This window comes from Mytilus galloprovincialis, chromosome 5 (assembly GCF_965363235.1).
Source record: "Mytilus galloprovincialis chromosome 5, xbMytGall1.hap1.1, whole genome shotgun sequence".
Lineage (NCBI taxonomy): Eukaryota > Metazoa > Mollusca > Bivalvia > Mytilida > Mytilidae > Mytilus > Mytilus galloprovincialis.
The window spans coordinates 17725598-17745366 of NC_134842.1; the positions used below are offsets into that span (position 1 = coordinate 17725598).

The following is a 19769-nucleotide window of genomic DNA, read 5'->3' on the forward strand; positions in this document are numbered from 1 at the left end:
GAGATGTTGAAATATGGACAATTTGTTATATTGCCTAGACTAGATTTTTTTTTTTTTTTTATTTAGTCCTGAATTCAGGTGTTTATCAAAGAAATTGATCAAGCGGTTACATTTTTTCCTATTTTTAAAAGTGGTGATCGGAACCACTGAACCAAATAATTATAGAGGCATTACCATTACTTATTACCTGTCAAAGCTTTTAAACTCGATTTTAAAATCCAGATTTGAAAAGTTTTTTCAACTTAATTGTATCATATCAGATGATATAAATCTGGCCTAAATTTGTTTAATTTTGTCTCGCTTAACGGATTCTAAAAACAAAGGCATAGTTGTGGTGTTTCCAGCGTCAGCAGTGCAGGCGACGACTGGGGCGGCGGGGAGGCGTCAACAATGTTTTCGTTTGTGATAAGGTCTTGTTTATGGTAAACAACAAGTGGTAGGTTATTCATATTTGGTATGCAGTTTTATAACCAATCGCACATCGCATTTCCATTGAGATTATTTTGCCTTGCCCCCTCAGTCATGCTTTATCATGTCTATTGACTTTAAAACTTTTTTTAAATGTATTAGTGATTCGGTTAGTTACTGCAGAACCATTGGTGGTAGCCAATTTTAATCGTTATTCAGTTGTGTAAGCATTAACACACCTTATTTCCATAGAGAATGTTTGGCCATTTCGTCTCAGGCATGGTCTATTGACTATGAAACTTTTGCTTAGTATACATGCATTAATTTGTGATAAGATCAGTTTACGATTAACTTCTTATAATAAGTCAATGATATTTGGTATGCACACTTATTGGCATTCGTTAGTATCGTTTCAATGGAAATTATCTATCCCCACCCCCTCTTCATGGTTAATTGACTTTGGAACTTTTACATAGTTTACAAGTTAATGTTTGTTTTTATAGGTCTGTTTAAAAGGAACTACTTATAATGAATTAATGGTATTGGTTATGCAGTTGTATTAGGCCAAAAAAATATAACTAAACAGAGATTAAGTTTGAATGTATTCGCCGTCACTTTTACTGTTCTAGAGTTATGGTCTTTGTAAATAGAAAGATTGCTGAATTCTTTGTTTCCGTTCTCTTACTAAAGTTTGCCTCAACCAAGTGTTATGCAATATTTTACACACAGCTAATAACAACAAAAATCAGACCGAGTTCGAATTGTGGAGGCTTCACTTATACTGTTCTTGAGTTAAGCCTTTTTATAACATTCTATGCAATAGGACATCATCTGTAATGTCTGTGTCCCATGGACACATTCCCAATTTTGTTTCCTTCACACACGTACAGCTATATTAGATGACTTTAGGTTAAATTTGAAGTTCTGTGGTAACATGACACCAGCATGAGCGTTTTGTAGACTAAAAATTTGTTAAGGGGTATTAACGTATTCAATTAGCTCCCAAAAATAGAATTTTCAAAAATAGAGTAAGCATTATGCATGTTATAGGTTTCTTTACGTAGACGATACAACTGTTTTGTACAAAGAATGGCATCACTATTCATACTATTTTATGTCACAATTATTAAACAGTTTTATTATTTTTTAGCAAAGGACATCAACAACTAATTTATCAATTGACTGACCCGGGAAAGCACGACAATATAAAATTGAATATGTAAGAGGACATACTTTAACTTCCGTTCAACACGAATGTCAAGTTGGTTCAATATTCAACATTCAACATTCAACATTCAATTCTTTTTTCTTGCATTCATTTTCAACATTCAACATTCGATTTCAACATTCAAATTCTTTTTTTTTCTTTTTTTTTTTCTTGCATTTATTTTCAACATTCAACATTCGTTTTCAATATTTGACTTTCAACTTTCAACATTCGTTTTCAACTTTCAACATTCGTTTTAGATATTCAACATTCGTTTTCAACATTCAACATTCGTTTGCAACATTCAACATTCGTTTTCAACATTCGATTTTCAACATTCAACATTCGTTTTCAACATTCAACATTCGTTTTCTACATTCGATTTTTAACTTTCAACATTCGTTTTCAACATTCAACATTCGTTTTCAACATTCGATTTTCAACTTTTACCAGTGTTCCAGATTAGGGTGAGGGTTGGGGTCCCGCTTAAATGTTTAACCCTGCCACGTTCTGTATGTATGTGCCTGTCCCAAGTCAGGGGTCTGTAATTCAGTGGTTGTCGTTTGTTGATGCATTACAAATTTTTGTCGTTCATTTTTTTATACATAATTTGGCCGTTAGTTTTCTCGTTTGATATTTTTTTTACATTTGTCATTTCGGGGCCTTTTATAGTTGACTATGCTTGTGGACTTTGCTCATCGTTGAAGGTAGTACGTTGACCTATAGTTGTTAATTTCTGTGTCATTTGGTCTCTTGTGGAGAGTTGTCTCATTGACAGTCTTACCACATCTTTTTTTTATACATACTAACGGTGGTCAGGTATCATGAAAGCTCTTGTATATGATCTTGAGGGAGATCTTATCGAAAAGACATTTGCTAGGTCAATAACTAATATAATAAACCACTTTTTTGTTGGTGAATAGGGCTATGATCATTCATTTAATCCATTAGATCCGATAATCTTATAGTACCACAACGACTTTATAACAATATTAGTCTATTTGTCCGTCCTTCGTAAATTTGGATTTATTATACAAATTAAGATTGAGAATAGAACCAAATCGGCTAAATTACAGTTCGAACTGGACATCATGCACATTCGATCGCGAGGCACTATATTAGATTGGTAATTTCCCAACTAAAGCAGGGTATAAATCTGTTCTGTCCGATCGCGGGGATGACATAAAGCTAAACCGGTTGAATCAAACATGCAATGATAAAGCACAAAGTTCTCCGAACACATCTTTATTGGATGTCGAAAAGTAAAAACTACAAAAGACAAAATAAAAACAATCTTAAGTAATTTGACAAACATAATATGTAGTCAAAAATACAATTTTCAATACAATGTCAAAATATTGTTTACAAAAATTTATGACACAAATGGCGTTCCATACAAAAATTTAATCGAAAAAGGGGACACTTTAATAAGCAATAAATACAAATTTGAGGGCGATACGAGCCAAATACTTACACAAGATGGGGATTGGACTACTATAAAATTTATTTAACTTGCTTGAATGTCCCAAAACTGATATTATGTAAGATAATCAAAATCTGACATTTGTAAAGGCTTTTACGTGAAACTATTTCAAATCGTCATAGAAATCATTATGGAACTAACGGTACATACCAAAATATACATAATAATACAAAAATAGCATAACTGACAGTGTGGTGGACAATTATTCGACAAAAATTGATCCAAAGTTCTCAAACGAACATACACGAGTTGTGTTGATAAAGGGAGATAATCACACAAAAAGTACCTACGGAAAGCATGTAAAAATGTTCCAGAACAAGATCCATTTTTTTTAGATATAGGATTTCTATGATTCTATTAATGAACTTTATCATAATTATACTTAATAGAAAAATAAAATTAAAAAAGATGGGGTCACCGTTCATTGAAGCTCACAATCTGCCTTCGAAGCATAAATTTTTAATTTGTTAAGGTACTTTTTTCTGTTGAACTAATAGGAGAAATAGAGGTAATATCGAAATAAAAAAGAACTAAATAACAGAAATTGCTTAAATTTTACTTTAATGTTGAGTTTAAAAAAAATTAAATAGGTACCCGATGAGTTAAAAAAAAAATAGATACTCCAATTTCACTACCAAATGCAGATAATTTGGATTTTTTTCAATGATAAAAACATTTGAAAAGTCATCTGGGGCCAAAACGTATCAATTTTGGTTGATTTTTGTACCATATCATACAGTAACAAGTAGTAGTATAGTAAATAAAATTTGTAATGCTTAAACTTTTGTATCCCCGAGCCTCCTTAAGTTGATACAATGAGATATGATAGCTAAGTTTTAAGGATGTTCGCTTGTTATGTTTTGGAATTTTTGTCAGATTTTCGGAATCCTTTGGTTTTTATCTAGTTTAAATTTATTTATTAATAGTGGATTGGGAAACAAGTTTTGCAACTTATATTAATCCCTTTCCACTTTGCAGGTGCGAGTGCTGCCTTGTAACGGCATTAGCCTGCTCTTTTCAGAAATCTACATGGGTGTCTTCAACGTGCAAAGGATATGGCTCTCTCTTAACACGGGTCAGCCATTTATCGTCCTCTCCGATGGATTATCATCATTTCCGCAAGAACATACTTGCAAATGGTTTCAAGGGAGAGCCGAACATTCAGTTTTATCTATTTGAATGCCTTAAAAAAATTGGCCCATTGACCCCATTTTTCTTTTTATAAATCTTTTACATGTATAATTATAAGCCATCTGTAAAAGTTTTGTATTATTTTTTAATAGTATTTGAGAACTTAAACTTGTCAATGATAAAGCTATGAAAAGTAAAGAGAGAACATTTTCCCGCAAATATTTCAATGGTTAATATCTCGAAAACAAGCACATTGACCATATATATTTTTTTGTTGCTCTTTTCATTCCTTTATTAATCATCTATCAATGTATACTGTGTTTTTAAAAGCTTATTGTCTTGAAACTGAGAAGCGAACTTCCTTAACAGACTGAAGTGATCGAACAATTGAGGTAAAATAACGTCATCTTGGTACATTTTAGTGTACTAGTATGTCAGCGCAGTCACGAATAAGCCCAACATTGTCATACGATATACACACGGAGGACGCTCCTTTAAACTGAAGGTAGCAACCCTTAAATTAAAAAAAAATGTGGTATGATTGTCATTGAGGCAATTCTTCACAGAAGAACAAATGAAACTGAAATCAACAACTATACGTCACGGTATGGCCTTCAACAATGAAGAAAGTCCATACCGCATAGTCAGCTATAAAAGATCCCTAAATGGCAAATGTAAAACAATCCAAGTTAGAAAAACTAACCCTATAAATTCATGTATAAAATAATGAAGGAAAAGCAAATATGTATTGATATGTGTTAGTTTTTGTCTACATTGGCTAGAGGTTAAGGTGGAGAGTTGAGATTTAAAAACACATGTTTTACCCCGCCGCATGTTTGCGGTTGTCCCAAGTCAGGGGCCTCCAGCCTTTGTTAGCCTTGTACGATTTTTAATTTTAGTTTCTTGTGTATATTTCGGAGTATAGGATGACGTCCATTATCACTGAACTAGTATACATTTTTGTGTATGGCTAGCTGAAGAATGCCTCCGGGTGAGAGAGTTTCTTGTTACAGTTAACACCCATTGGTGGCCTTTGGCTGTTCTCTGCTCTTTGGTCGGGTTGTTGTCCTTTTTGACACATTCCCCATTGCCATTCTCAATTTAATGTAACACAGAAACAATCGACAACCACTGAATTACAGGTTTCTGACTATAGTTAAAAACAAATGCGTACACATGCATTTATATCCAGAAGAGATGCATTTTAAGCATTACAGATACATATATACTGTTACTTTCAAAAACTGCTACTGTAGGTACTGTAAATTCAGTAATTATTGCAATGTTTTTATTTTTGCGAAAAATGCGATAGGGTTATAATCGCAATAATTTAACTCGCATTTTGAAATTTTAATATGAATTAAACAGGATTTTTCTTAACATCCCAAAAAATTAAAATCGCATTTTAGTCTAAAATGACAAAATCGCGATAATAAATGCACGCAATAACTATTAAATTTACAGTAGTTTTATTTGGGAATCTACTTACTTAGTTATATAAATGGATTTGAAAAACAAAATAAAAGCATTAATGTCCGTTCTTATTAATTGATAGCATACTTCAACTAGTTGCAAGTATATCAATTGGTTAAAGAAATATTGCTTTCTGACTATAAAGATTTGTCCGTCTATTGACGTTTACGCTTTTTGATTTGCACTTTTTTACTGGTTATGTGCACTTAGGATAAGACATTTGGATTGTGATCAATTTTTGACATAATATAGGATTCCTACACAAAATGAATGTGGTGAAAGATCTGAAAAATTTGAAATAAGTTGAAATATTTGTATTAATTTTCAATTGAAGATTTATTGCTATTGCGCAATACTGTGCAATAGAAGATATCTTGCTTTGGTGCAATATTGTGCTATTGCAAAATACTATGAAATTAAAGATTTCTTGCTATTTCACAATACTGTGCAGTTGAGAGATTTTTTGCTAATGAGCAATACTGTCCTATAGCGCAATACTATGCAATTGAAGATTTCCTGCTATTGCACAATACTTTATATAATAATTTACAGATCATATTTGGTGTGTATCTCTTATCATATCAGTATATTTTGCTTTAATATACATATACATGTTAGAAATATAAATCAATGGAAAAATTGAAAAATTTATGAAAACAAAATTATAAAAAAATTACACACCCTCCTACCCCCATTTATTTTAACCTCCCTTTCAGTAATTACCCACAAATTTAATCCCAGTTTTCCCCTTTGTGGCATGGTACCTTGCTGTACAATTTTAGAGAGATCCATACACTTGACCTCAAGTAATTGTCTGGGAACTAGAAAAATGCTTGTTTTGGGCCCTTTTTGACCCCCTAATTCCTGAACGTTTGGTGCAATTACCCCCAAAATTAATTCCCAGCCTTCCCCTTGTGTTGCATTACAATTTTAGAGGGATCCATACACTACACTTCACAAATATTGTCTAGAAAAATGGAAAATTGTTAAATTCATTCCCAGCCTTCCATTTGTGTTGGGATACCTTGCATTACAATTTTAGAGGGATCCACACACTTCACAAATATTGTCTGACAAAATGTTTGGAAAATTGTTTGATTTTTACCCCTTTTAAGCCCTTGATTTCTGAACCTTTAGGGCCCCCAAATTCAATCCCAGCCTCCCCTTTGTGATATGCAACCTTGTGGTCAATTTCAGAAAGACCCATTCACACAAGTTATTGTCTGGAAACTAGAAAAATGCTAATTTTGACCCCTTTCGGGCCCCTTATTCCTAAACTTTCGGAACTATAACCCCCAAAATCGATCACAACCTTCCTTTTGTGGTTTTAAACCTTGTGTTTTAATTTCAAAGAGATCCATTCATTTAAACTAAAGATATTGTCCGGAAACCAAGTGTCCGGACGACGACGACGACGACGTAATACATATATACGCCCACAATTTTTTTCAGTCATATAAAACATTCTAGGAAGTTTCGAGAAGCAGGTCAATCGAAAAGAGATCGGGAATTTGTCGAGTAGCGATCGAATTGATGAATTGACGAATTTGCTCGTCTAATATCCGATCGGTTACCGATCATCGCCATCTTGTTTGATCTGTGATCCTGATTAACTCGAGCAATTTCCGATCGCTTCCCAATCAAAACGACTAATATTATATTGGATCGGAGACAAAATTGACCAATACCCGATCTCTATTTGGTCGAATGTGACGATTTTTCTACCTTTTACTGTGTTATACACGAGTATACATGACTACTACACGTTTCTATAAAAAAAACGTTTCAGCTCTAAAACATCATAACTTGCTTCTGCAAAAATAGATTGTCGACTTGTTTGTTATGCCCCCCGCATAAATGTCGTGGGGCATACTAATTAACCCCGTAGCGCCCGTCCGTCTGTCCATCGCCAGTCCGGTCTAGGATACATTGTTTGTCAAGCTATTTTCTACAGTTTCAAGGATGTTCATACACATGCATAATGAAGGTGTGCATGGTCACAGGATCATGATTTCTTTCAACTATTTTGAAAATGACAGATACTTGGACTAAGTAATTCTTTTTTGGATATTGAAAACGAATGTTAAATGTTGAAAACGAATGTTGAAAGTTAAAAATCGAATATTGAAAATGAATGCTGAATGTTGAAAACGAATATTGAATGTTAAAAATCCAATGTTGAAAACGAATGTTGAATGTTGAAAACGAATGTTGAATGTTAAAAACGAATGTTGAATATTGAAAACGAATGTTGAATGTTGAAAATCGAATGTTGAAAACGAATGTAAAATGTTGAAAACTAATGTTGAAAGTTGAAAATCGAATATTGAAAACGAATGTTGAATGTTGAAATCGAATATTGAATATAGAAAACGAATGTTGAATGTAAAAAACGAATGTTGAAATTTTAAAATCGAATGTTGAAAACGAATGTTGAAAGTTTAAAATCGAATGTTGAAAACGAATGTTGAATGTTGAAAATGAATGTTGAATATTGAAAACGAATGTTGAATGATGAAAAACGAATGTTGAAAGTTGAAAATCGAATGTTGAAAACGAAAGTTGAATGTTGAAAACGAATATAGAAAGTTGAAAATCGACGAATGTTGAATGTTGAAAACGAATGTTGAATGTTGAAAACGAATGTTGAATGTAGAAAACGAATGTTGAAAGTTTAAAATCGAAAGTTGAAAATCGAATGTTGAAAGTTGAAAATCGAATGTTGAAAACGAAAGCTGAATGCTGAAAACGAATGTTGAAAGTTGAAAATCGAATGTTGAAAACGAATGTTGAAAGTTGAAAATCGAATGTTGAATGTTGAAAACGAATGTTGAAAGTTGAAAATCGAATATTGAAAACGAATGTTGAATGTTGAAAACGAATGTTGAATGTTGAAAACGAATGTTGAATGTTGAAAACGAATGTTGAATGTTGAAAACAAATGTTGAAAGTTGAAAATCGAATGTTGAATACGAATGTTGAAAGTTGAAAATCGAATGTTGAAAACGAATGTTGAAAGTTAAAAATCGAATGTTGAAAACGAATGTTGAATGTTGAAAATAAATGTTGAATATTGAAAACGAATGTTGAATGTTGAAAACGAATGTTGAAAGTTGAAAATTGAATGTCGAATGTTGAAAACGAATGTTGAAAGTTGAAAATCGAATATTGAAAACGAATGTTGAATGTTGAAAACGAATGTTGAATGTTGAAAACGAATGTTGAATGTTGAAAATCGAATGTTGAAACGAATATTAAATGTTGAAAACGAATGTTGAATATTGAAAACGAATGTTGAATGTTGAAAACGAATGTTGAAAGTTGAAAATCGAATGTTTAAAACGAATGTTGAATGTTGAAAACGAATGTTGAAAATGGTCAAAACGAATGTTGAAAACAAAAGTTGGATGTTGAAAACGAATTTTGAATGTTAAAAACGAATGTTGAAAGTTGAAAATCGAATGCTGAAAACGAATGTTGAAAGTTGAAAGTCGAATGTTGAAAAAAGACAAAGTAAAAAAAAGTTTTAAAAAATTGGCCTTTGTTATTCTTGTATGGTTTGTAATTTCAGTTTCTTTTATATATTTCAGAGTTTCGTTTGATGTACAATATATGATATGCACACAACCACATTAACACATTCTACTTCGTACATTTACACAACAGGAACAAAAACCTCTTATCACTTTCATAATAAGGAAATGTAGCTTATTGCTTTGTCAATGCCTAAAAATTTGCTATTTTATGGTATCATGTATAGACTTTTTTTATTTTTCAGGATGGCATTGATCATAAGTTAAGAACGGTATAGGTGTCAATTGTAAATAAACGATAATTTGAATGATGGCACCCCTCTTGGAAGAAGAAGAGAATTATGTACGATTAGCTTTGTTATTGAAAGGAGTGTCACCAAGAGCAGTCCGTACTTATTTTGACAGAGAATTTCCACCTACTTATCTCCCTTCAACACTGAATACAAACTACAACACTCTTTGTGACTTGAAATTAAAGAGAGTTTTGAACCAGGCTCAATGGAATCTGTTGTTTCCAAGAAATGGTATGTTTATACATGTTATCTGGCTAAGAAAACCCCAATGTAATGAATTTAAGTTTAACATGTTAACATGGATTTGAGCGTCACTGATGAGTCTTTTGTAGACGAAACGTGCGTCTGGCGTATATATAAAATTTAGTCCTGGTATCTATGATGAGTTTATGTTAATATGGAGAGTATATGTATGATTGAATTCACCTCAGAATTGATGTTGCTTCTTTCTTCTTCATCTTCTTTGGTTGTACAATAAACCATCGACATCCTATGGTAACATACTGTTGCATATATGGTATATTTAAAAATGTTATCTCAGTTAAACAAAATAATTATCTAGTGCAACGAAAATGATCCTCCATTTTCTACATTTGACAAATGTTTGAAAATGCCTGTACCAATTCAGGAATACGACAGTTGTTGTCCATTCGTTTTTGATGTGTTTTGTCATTTGATTTTGCCATGTGATTAGGGATATTCCGATATGAGTTCAGTATTTTTGTGATTTTACTTTTTAATTTCAATATTTTTGATGTTCTAGGTGTACCTGATTCTATTACTTCTGATGTTACAGGTGAACTTAATTCAAATATTTTTGATGTTATTGGTGTACCCGATTTTATTACTTTTGATGTTATAGATGTTATTAATTATAATTCTTTCAATGTTATAGATGTTATTAATTATTATTCTTTCGATGTTATAGGTGTACCCCTTTCCACAACATTTGATGTAACATTGATGATTTGCTTGATCAGAAACTTAACATCTGTTACTCAGCCAATCAATGGCTTTGACAGTTTACCACTACCAATGGAGACAACTCCAGGACCTGATCTAGCAAGGATTAAATGGTACAGGAATATATTAGCCCATCATGATAGTAACAAAATGGCCACTGGTGATTTCAATACAGCATGGAGTAATATATCTGATGTAAGTGTTACAAAACTTAAGTATCAGTGATTTTACATATAGAGATTAGAGATTTTATTTTATTTAAAGTGCAACCTGATACAATATACATGAAATTACAATTACATTTCAATACATTAGCAATAGTATACCATATCAGCCAGCCTTTAGAGGCTTATGAAGCACTAACAATATTCATACGCCTCCGGGTGCGGGAATTTCTCGCTAAATTGAAGACCTGTTGGTGACCCTCTGCTGTTGTTTTTTATTTGGTCCGGTTGTTGTCTCTTTGACACATTCCCCATTTCCATTCTCAATTTTAAGATTATAAACATACATAGAATATATATTAACTCGATTATTCATTCTGAGATCTGAGGTTGTTTTAAGTTTTTATAAAAATATTTCTCTCTTTTTTAGTGTTTGTTCTTTTACATCATTGCATAAGTGGTGGTTTTAATATGTTAATTGTGAAATTCTCATTTAAAATAGATCTGTAATATAAATATGTATAATTTGAAAACATTTTAAGCTGGAATTGCTTCCCTTAAAATCAAGAGCAAAAATAATTTAGATGATGAATTCAATTAAAGTATACATAAAATTTTTCTGTATGTGTTCAGTACTAGCTGCTGTTTGCACAAATTGTTTCGAATATCAATATCAAATCAATTTCCGAATATATCATAAATGAAAGGATAAAAAGTTGATGTTTTTCATATGAAAGTGTATGTAACATATCAATATGAGTTGCTTCCCTTAGCCACAGAGAAATGTTATTTTGATACATGTATATTGTCTTTTTTTTTATTGTTATGTTGCATTTTTCTGTCATCATCTGTGTATAATGTTTAAAATCAAATTAGTGATATAGAAAATAGCCCAGGAAATATCGAAATACAAAAGGTATAGATATCATATGCCAATCAACTTATATTAAAATTATATAAATACAGTAATACTTTTCTTATAAATGCTGTTTACAATATTTCCAAGTAATATGATACTTAATTTAGAAAAGATATAAATATAGCAGGGCATTTCTACTAAGCTCGTATATTATAAATTAATAGATGTCATCATTATGCCTATTTCACTACCTTTAATATTTGCACAACAAACACATTGTATATTGTAAAAATAAATATTATTTGCTATGTTTTTCAAAATTTCTTTTGGTTCTATACACTGTGCACCACACTATTTATTTACTCGAGTCCTTATATGCTTCTCTTTTAGGTGCATGAGCAAGTTATTATTCTTCAAGATATACCTTTCCTGTTCTAAATATAATAATGAAATTTACTTAAGTGAGTTTTTGTCCATGTGTATTGGAGACAATCAACACTAATTATCTCCCCTGTCCCAAGTACTATTGTTTAGACAAAAAGCAAAATAGTAAATTCTAATAATATTTAAAAAATCATACAAGTGATAAGATAAAGAATTATTTTACGGATAGTAGTATTACATTCTATCTGAGCACACACATACATATGTTTCTGAAGCTATCCTTCTAACTATGCTAGTTGAGTTTTCTATTTAGTTACAAGCTCAAAACATGTATATTTTAAAAAAGCAAAATGATGGTTTTCAAGTATTATCTCATCTAGTAAACATTTCAACTTGGAAAAGAATGTTTATCTTATTAATGTAATATGAATTTATGTCTGTTAAAAATTATTGTTTCTTTTCGAATAAATATGTATCATCATGATCATGTAAAGTTGTAAAGGGTTTTATTCTTCAAAAAATAAAATAAATATAGAAAATATAGTATAGTGATAAAGAATATTTTATAAAAAATAGAGATATAATGTGTGAAGTACATATATTTATAATTGAAATAAAGGTTCATACCAACAGTCTATTGATAGTAAAAACAAATAACTGTAGCAGTAGGTAAGTTAATATTGTTAATATTTTGCTGATCTAAGATCATATATAACTGACAGGTTATGAAGGGCCCAGGGTATCTACCGCAAGTGAAAATGTTAATGGGTGCCTTCTTTCAAAATGTATTTGTTTTTCCTTACAATTTTCAATGAACAAGATATAGGAATGCAGTGTATGAGCTTTCCCTATCTTATGCCTAAGTGACTTCAAATGTTAATTTTTCTAATAAGATGGGTGTGAAATTCATTAATGAAAAAGTCTGTAAACATTAATTTTGAGTTATATGGAGTTTTGATTAAATACTATTCTTTTTCATAATATTTTTCTAGGCAGTAAGTAGACTGGGTGGTCAGCCAATGAATCAAGAGTGCCAAGAGTTAAAGGTTAAAATCTTAGATCAGTCAAATCAGGAAATTATGTTGGAAATCAAACAATCACATGAAAAGATAAAAGAACTTAGACAAACAGTGGATATTTTGGGGGCGGAGCACTCAGAAGTGACAGAAAATCTGAGGAAGTTACAAGTTTCCCACAGTACTTTACAGACTGAGCACACGGAAGTCACAGAACTTTTGAAAGACCCAATACCGTGGAACATCAGAGGTACATTATACTCATATAGAAAAGGTTGTAGAGTTATATAGCTAAGGATGTGAAACAAGGGAATTTACGTTAAACATTTAATGTATTCCTGGTATTTTTGGCTTTTTATCTCCCCTGACCTAAAGCATCAAAGGAGCTTTTGTTGTCACTGGTGTCAGTTGTTGTTGTCTGTTGTCAGGTAAAGTGTAAAACATTCTACTCTAAAATTAACAACTGGGCCAGTTGTCATAGATGTGTCTGATGATCCTCTCTACAAACCAACATGGCTGACATTAGTAAAAATAGAACATAGGTGTAAAATGTAAGTTTTGTTTTATCTTAAAGTCTGTCGTCTCTAAACTGTTCTTGAAAAATCTTCTTCTGTTGAACTGTTCAATAGATTGAAACCAAAGTTTGTCTGTTCATGTATCATGTGTAAAGGATGTCAACTATATAGTTTGAAATGTTCCTCCAGTCTGAGCAATCAACATGGCCACTATGGCTAAAAATATAACATAGGGGGATCACTACAGTTTTGATTAGTATCTGGAAAACTAGAGCCAGTTGAGAAAACCTGAAAGGGGAAATATGGTTAGCATAACAAACTCTATCTACCCTGAATATTTTAGAAAAATCTGTCCTATTTATAATTTACTTCCCCAGTCATGAATTGTTGATTTTTGTCCAGCCAACGACTTCTGTCGCAGAAAGCTGGACATAGGGATAGTGATCCAGTGGCAGCGGGGGCGTTAGCTAACTTCTTGAAAGCTTAATATTTCAGAAGGTAGAAGACCTGGACCCTTCCTACTTTGTATATAGATGCCTTATGTTACGAAGTTTCTGTCTGTCATATGTCCATTGTCCTTGACCACATTTTCATGGTTCAGTAACTACTTTAAAAAAAATTAGGATTTTTAGTATTCTTAATTTCTCTCCTAATATGAGTAATAGGATAACTATATTTTGGTATGTTCGTACCTTGCAAGGTCCTCATGCCCGTCAGACAGTTTTCACTTGACCTAGACCTCATTTCATGGATCAGTGAACAAGGTTAAGTTTTCGTGGTCAAGTCCATTTCTCAGATACTATAAGCAATAGGTCTACTATATTTGGTGTATGGAATGATTGTCAGGTGTACATGTCCAACTGGCAGGTGTCATCTGACCTTGATCTCATTTTCATGGTTCAGTGGTTATAGTTAAGTTTTTGTGTTTTGTACTGTTTTTCTAATACTGTATGCAATAGGTCAACTATATTTGGTGTATGGAATGATTGTCAGGTGTACATGTCCAACTAGCAGGTGTCATCTGACCTTAACCTCATTTTCGTGGTTCAGTGGTTAAAGTTAAGTTTTTGTATTTTGGTCTGTTTTTCGAACACTATATGCAATAGGTCAACTATATTTGGTGTATGGAAATATTTTATGATGTGCATGTCAGTCTGCCATGTTTTATTTGACCTTGACCTCATTTTCACGGTTCATTGCTCAGTGTTAAGTTTTTATACGACCGCAAAAAAATTTTGTGGTCGTATATTGGTATGACATTGTCCGAAGACACATTGGTTTTCGCACTATAACTTTAGTTGAAGTGACTGGATCTCTATGATCTCCACAAAAGGAAGGTTGGGATTGGTTTTGGGAGTTTTGGTCTCAACAATTTAGGAATTAGGGGCCAAAAAAGGGCCCAAATAAGCATTTTTCTTGGTTTTCGCACAATAACTTTAGTATAAGAAAATATAAATCTATGAAATTTTAACACAAGGTTTATGTCCACAAAAGGAAGGTTGGGATTGATTTTTGGAGTTTTGGTTCCAACAGTTTAGGAATTAGGGGCCTAAAAAGGGCCCAAATAAGCATTTTTCTTGGTTTCTGCACAATAACTTTAGTATAAGTAAATAGAAATCTATGAAATTTAAATACATGGTTTATGAGCGCAAAAAAAAAGGTTGGGATTGATTTTGGGAGTTTTGGTCCCAACAGTTTAGGAATAAGGGGCCAAAAGGGTCCAACATTAAACTTTGTTTGACTTCATCAAAAATTGAATTATTGGAGTTCTTTGATATGCCGAATCTAACCGTGTATTTAGATTCTTAATTTTTGGTTCCGTTTTCAAATTGGTCTACATTAAGGTCCAAACGGTCCAAAATTAAACTTAGTTTGATTTTAACAAAAATAGAATTCTTGGGGTATTTTGATATGCTGAATCTAAACACGTACTTAGATTTTTGATTATGGGCCCAGTTTTCAAGTTGGTCCAATTCAGGGTCCAAAATTAAACTTTGTTTGATTTCAACAAAAATTGAATATATGAGGTTCTTCGATATGCTGAATCTAACCATGAATTTAGATTTTTAATATTTTGGCCCGATTATCAAATTGGTCTACATTGAGGTCAAAAGGGTCCAAAATTAAACTTTGCTTGATTTCATCAAAAATTTAATTCTTGAGATTCTTTGATATGCTGAATCTAACCATGTATTTCGATTTCGATTTTGGATATTGGACCATAATAGGTAAATTTAATATGTTTAAGTTCTTAGACCACATTCATTCTGCGACAGAAACCTATGCTGTGTCAAATATTTAATCACAATCCAAATTCAGAGCTGTATCAAGCTTGAATGTTTTGTCCATACTTGCCCCAACTGTTCAGAGTTCGACCTCTGCGGTCATATCAAGCTGTGCCCAGCGGAGCATTTTATTCTGTTTTGGTCTGTTTTTCTTAAACTATAAGCAATACATGTAGGTTAACTATATTTGTTGTATGGAAGAATTGTAAGCTGTCCATTTCTGCCTGGCATGGTTCATTTGACCTTGACCTTAATTTCATGGTTCATTAATCAATGTTTAGTTTTCTTGGTTAAGTCTTAGAAACTATAAGCATGTTAAGTTAAGTTCATGTGATAGTTGTAGTAAAGCTTTATATTTAGGACTATCAACATAATATCAATGATTAGAAAAGGAGGCGAGACATATCAGCGTGTGCACTCTTGTCACGACAAGGTACAGAAAATTCACTAAAATAATCAGTTTTCCGCACGTTTTTTTTTTTTTTGTCATTCTTGAAGATATTGATATTGACATGATATTTGTAATATAGTTTACACCATGACAAGTTATAGATCAAGTTAGAATTTTGTTTCAATACAATAAATTTTTAACCGGTGGGGGACTATATCTTGCCATGCAATACTCACAGAATGCTTGTTCTATAAAAAGATATTGTTTGGATCAAAAACACATTATATCTTTTAATGAGCAATAACTTTGATCATGTAAGCTCAAGTCCTAAAGTTTTATAAATTTTATAAGGTATATGAGTACATATCAGTATGGCAAAATCACAGAAGTCAGTCTCAAAATAATTGTAAATTTTAAAGAAATATTAAATTCTTTCTTTTTTAGGTCAAATTAAAGAGGAATTAGAAACTTGGACGGAAGATGACAAAATGTTTATAGAAACAAATGGAGCAAAGAGTGTATTAAAATGTATCAAAGAAAATGGTTGTGTTTTTGTCACCGGAAGTTCAGGAACAGGAAAATCATCATTGATGCGTCATGTTGCTCTACGAATGCAAGAAGAAGGCTATGTTATTTTACCGGTAACAAACCCTGAAAAAATTATCAAGTGGTACAATCCAAGTAAGAAAATCCTGTTTGTTGTTGATGACTTTTGTGGAACATATACCATAAATCCTATGAAGTTAGAAAGCTGGAAAATTCTGATGGAAAAAATCAAAACATTAATAGAAAAAAAAACAGTCAAATTAATCATGTCTTGTAGACTTCAGGTTTTTAAGGATGAAAAAATGAAATCTTTATCTTTTAACCAGTCCTGTGAATGTAATCTTTTGTCAGAAGATAAACACTTATCAGAAACAGAAAAACAATCTATTGCTGAACTTTACTTGAAATCAAACGCGTCTAAGATCAAGAAATTTTATGACATGTTTGACTGTTTTCCTCTTTTATGTCAATTGTACAGCAAAAACAAAAATCTGATAATGGAAGATTTCTTTAAGAATCCATTTACAGTTTACAAAGAAGAGATAGATAAATTACAAACAGAGGGAGCACATGTCAAATACTGTGCACTTGCTCTTTGTGTCATGTTTAACAATCGTTTTAAAGAAGAATGGCTCACAGAAGATGTCGATAAAGATATCAAAACAATTATAAAGAACACATATGAAGCTTGTAGAGTAGTCAAAGGAACATCTCGATTGGTTCTTCGTGATGAGCTGGATTCACTAACTCATACATTTATCAGAAAAGATGGTGAATTATACAGAACTATTCATGACAAGCTGTTTGACTTTCTTGCTTTTTACTTTGGCAGTGTTATGATTTATTGTTTAATTAATAATGCTTCAAGTCATTTTATTCGTGAAAGGTTTGTTTTTGAAAAAAAAGACAAAAGAGATGAATTGTTAATAGATGTATTAGAAAGATATCAGCAAATGTATATAAATAGATTGATAGATGACTGGTTTAGAGGAAAGATAGTAGATGTCTTCTGTAACATCAATATGGACGATCAAATCTTCAGACAAAGGATACTTGAACATGTGAAAGGATTAGAAAGATCAAAACAGAAAAAATTAGCTAGTCTAGATAACACACAAAACAATAGCACGCCATTAATTTACAGTTGTTATATAGGAGATATTGATCTGGTTGCATGGTGCTTATATCATTGTAACAGTAATGTAAACCATTGTCGTGATAATGGAACATCACCTCTGTACATTGCTTGTCAGGAAGGACATACTGAAGTAGTACAGATGTTAATAAGCAATAAGGCTGACATTGATAAGTGTAGTGATGAAGAAGGATCACCTCTGTTCATTGCTTGTCAGGCAGGACATACTAAAGTAGTACAGATGTTAATAAGCAATAAGGTTGACATCAATAAGTGTAGAGATAATGGAGCATCACCTCTGTTTATTGCTTGTCAGAAAGGACATACTGAAGTAGTACAGATGTTAATAAACAATAAGGCTGACATTAATAAGTGTAGAGATATTGGAGGATCACCTCTGTTCTTTGCTTGTCAGGAAGGACATACTGAAGTAGTACAGATGTTAATAAACAATAAGGCTGACATTAATAAGTGTAGAGATAATGGAGTATCACCTCTGTTCATTGCTTGTCAGAAAGGACATACTGAAGTAGCACAGATGTTAATAAAGAATAATTCTGACATTAATAAGTGTAGAGATAATGATGGAGTATCACCTCTGTTCATGGCTTGTCAGAAAGGACATACTGAAGTAGCACAGATGTTAATAAAGAATAAGGCTGACCTTAATAAGTGTAGAGATAATGGAGTATCACCTCTGTTCATTGCTTGTCATGAGGGACATACTGAAGTAGCACAGATGTTAATAAACAATAAGGCTGACATTAATAAGTGTACAGCTAATGATGGAATATCACCTCTGTTCATGGCTAGTCAGGAAGGACATACTGAAGTAGTACAGATGTTAATAAAGAATAAGGCTGACATTAATAAGTGTAGAGATAATGATGGAATATCACCTCTGTTCATGGCTTGTCAGGAAGGACATACTGAAGTAGTACAGATGTTAATAAAGAATAAGGCTGACATTAATAAGTGTATGAGAACAGGAGAATCCCCCATATTTTTAGCTTGTTATAGAGGTCATATAGAGATTGTTGAATTGTTGTTAAAACATGAAGCAGATTGTAACATTAAATGGAGAGGACTAACACCACTAGATATTGCAAGAGGAGAAAATCATACCAATATTGTACATTTGTTACAAAAAATAGAAATAATATACATTAGAAGTTCGGCGAACATGATAAATCAATAAAACTGCTTATTATATAATTAAAGTAAAAGACCTGCCATCATTAGATATAATTGCTAGCTAGAAGATAAAATTCTACCAATGTTGTTTGTTTATTAAAGAGACTAAATAGATAAAAAAAATGTGATGTGTATACTAAACAGCATTATGATTTCACAGCATATTTAACTTATTGACCATTAACATTACTAAATGTAAAATAACTCTCAAAATACTTTAGTTACAAATTGTTAAAAAGTTCTGTTATGTAATAAAACCATGTTGCTTAGTTTTGGATTTTGATATAAAATTCTGTCTAATAGCTCAAATCAGTTAGAATTGCAATTTGGTGTAAGTTATTTTTGGTCAGTTTTGATATTTCTAATTGAATTTACCAAAGCATGCATAGGTTCTTTTTGTCTTGCAACAAATGTCAGTGGCGTAAACCTTTTTTTATGAAATTTTATATTTCAAAAGGTGAGAATAATCCATAACCTGGACTGGCAATTAATTATTTGCACCCATTAATTCCTGAATATAACAAGTGTAGTTGAAATGTATTTTTATGTCCCCCATAGGGGAGGGGGCATTAAGTTTTACCCTTATCCGTCAGTACGTCCCAAAGTTCATTGAAGTTGGTTGCATTTTAACGTTGAGTCGTTTGTGTTTTCTCTTATTTTTGAGATATTGAGATAAGACGTGGCACGGTACTTGTCTATCCCAAATTCATGTATTTGGTTTTCATGTTACATTTGTTATTCTCGTGGTGTTTTGTCTGATGATTGGTCTGTTTCTGTGTGTGTTGCGTT

At 32.1% G+C, this 19769-nt stretch overlaps 1 protein-coding gene across 1 annotated transcript; it reads left to right on the forward strand.

Moving 5' to 3' along the window:
* Positions 1 to 9499: 9499 nt before the first annotated feature.
* On the forward strand, positions 9500 to 19200 carry LOC143075298 (uncharacterized). The gene is made up of 4 exons (XM_076250669.1): positions 9500 to 9759; positions 10457 to 10686; positions 12891 to 13164; positions 16550 to 19200. The coding sequence occupies exons 1-4, from the start codon at positions 9543 to 9545 to the stop codon at positions 18982 to 18984; spliced, it is 3156 nt and encodes a 1051-aa protein (XP_076106784.1). The 5' UTR covers positions 9500 to 9542; the 3' UTR covers positions 18985 to 19200.
* Positions 19201 to 19769: the final 569 nt, after the last annotated feature.

Bases quoted from the DNA above. Each gene is read 5' to 3' on its own strand.
- LOC143075298 (XM_076250669.1), top strand. From the start codon at position 9,543: ATGATGGCACCCCTCTTGGAAGAAGAAGAGAATTATGTACGATTAGCT. The intron at 10,687-12,890 runs GTAAGTGTTACA...ATATTTTTCTAG, and splicing joins CATGGAGTAATATATCTGAT to GCAGTAAGTAGACTGGGTGG. The intron at 13,165-16,549 runs GTACATTATACT...TTTCTTTTTTAG, and splicing joins AATACCGTGGAACATCAGAG to GTCAAATTAAAGAGGAATTA.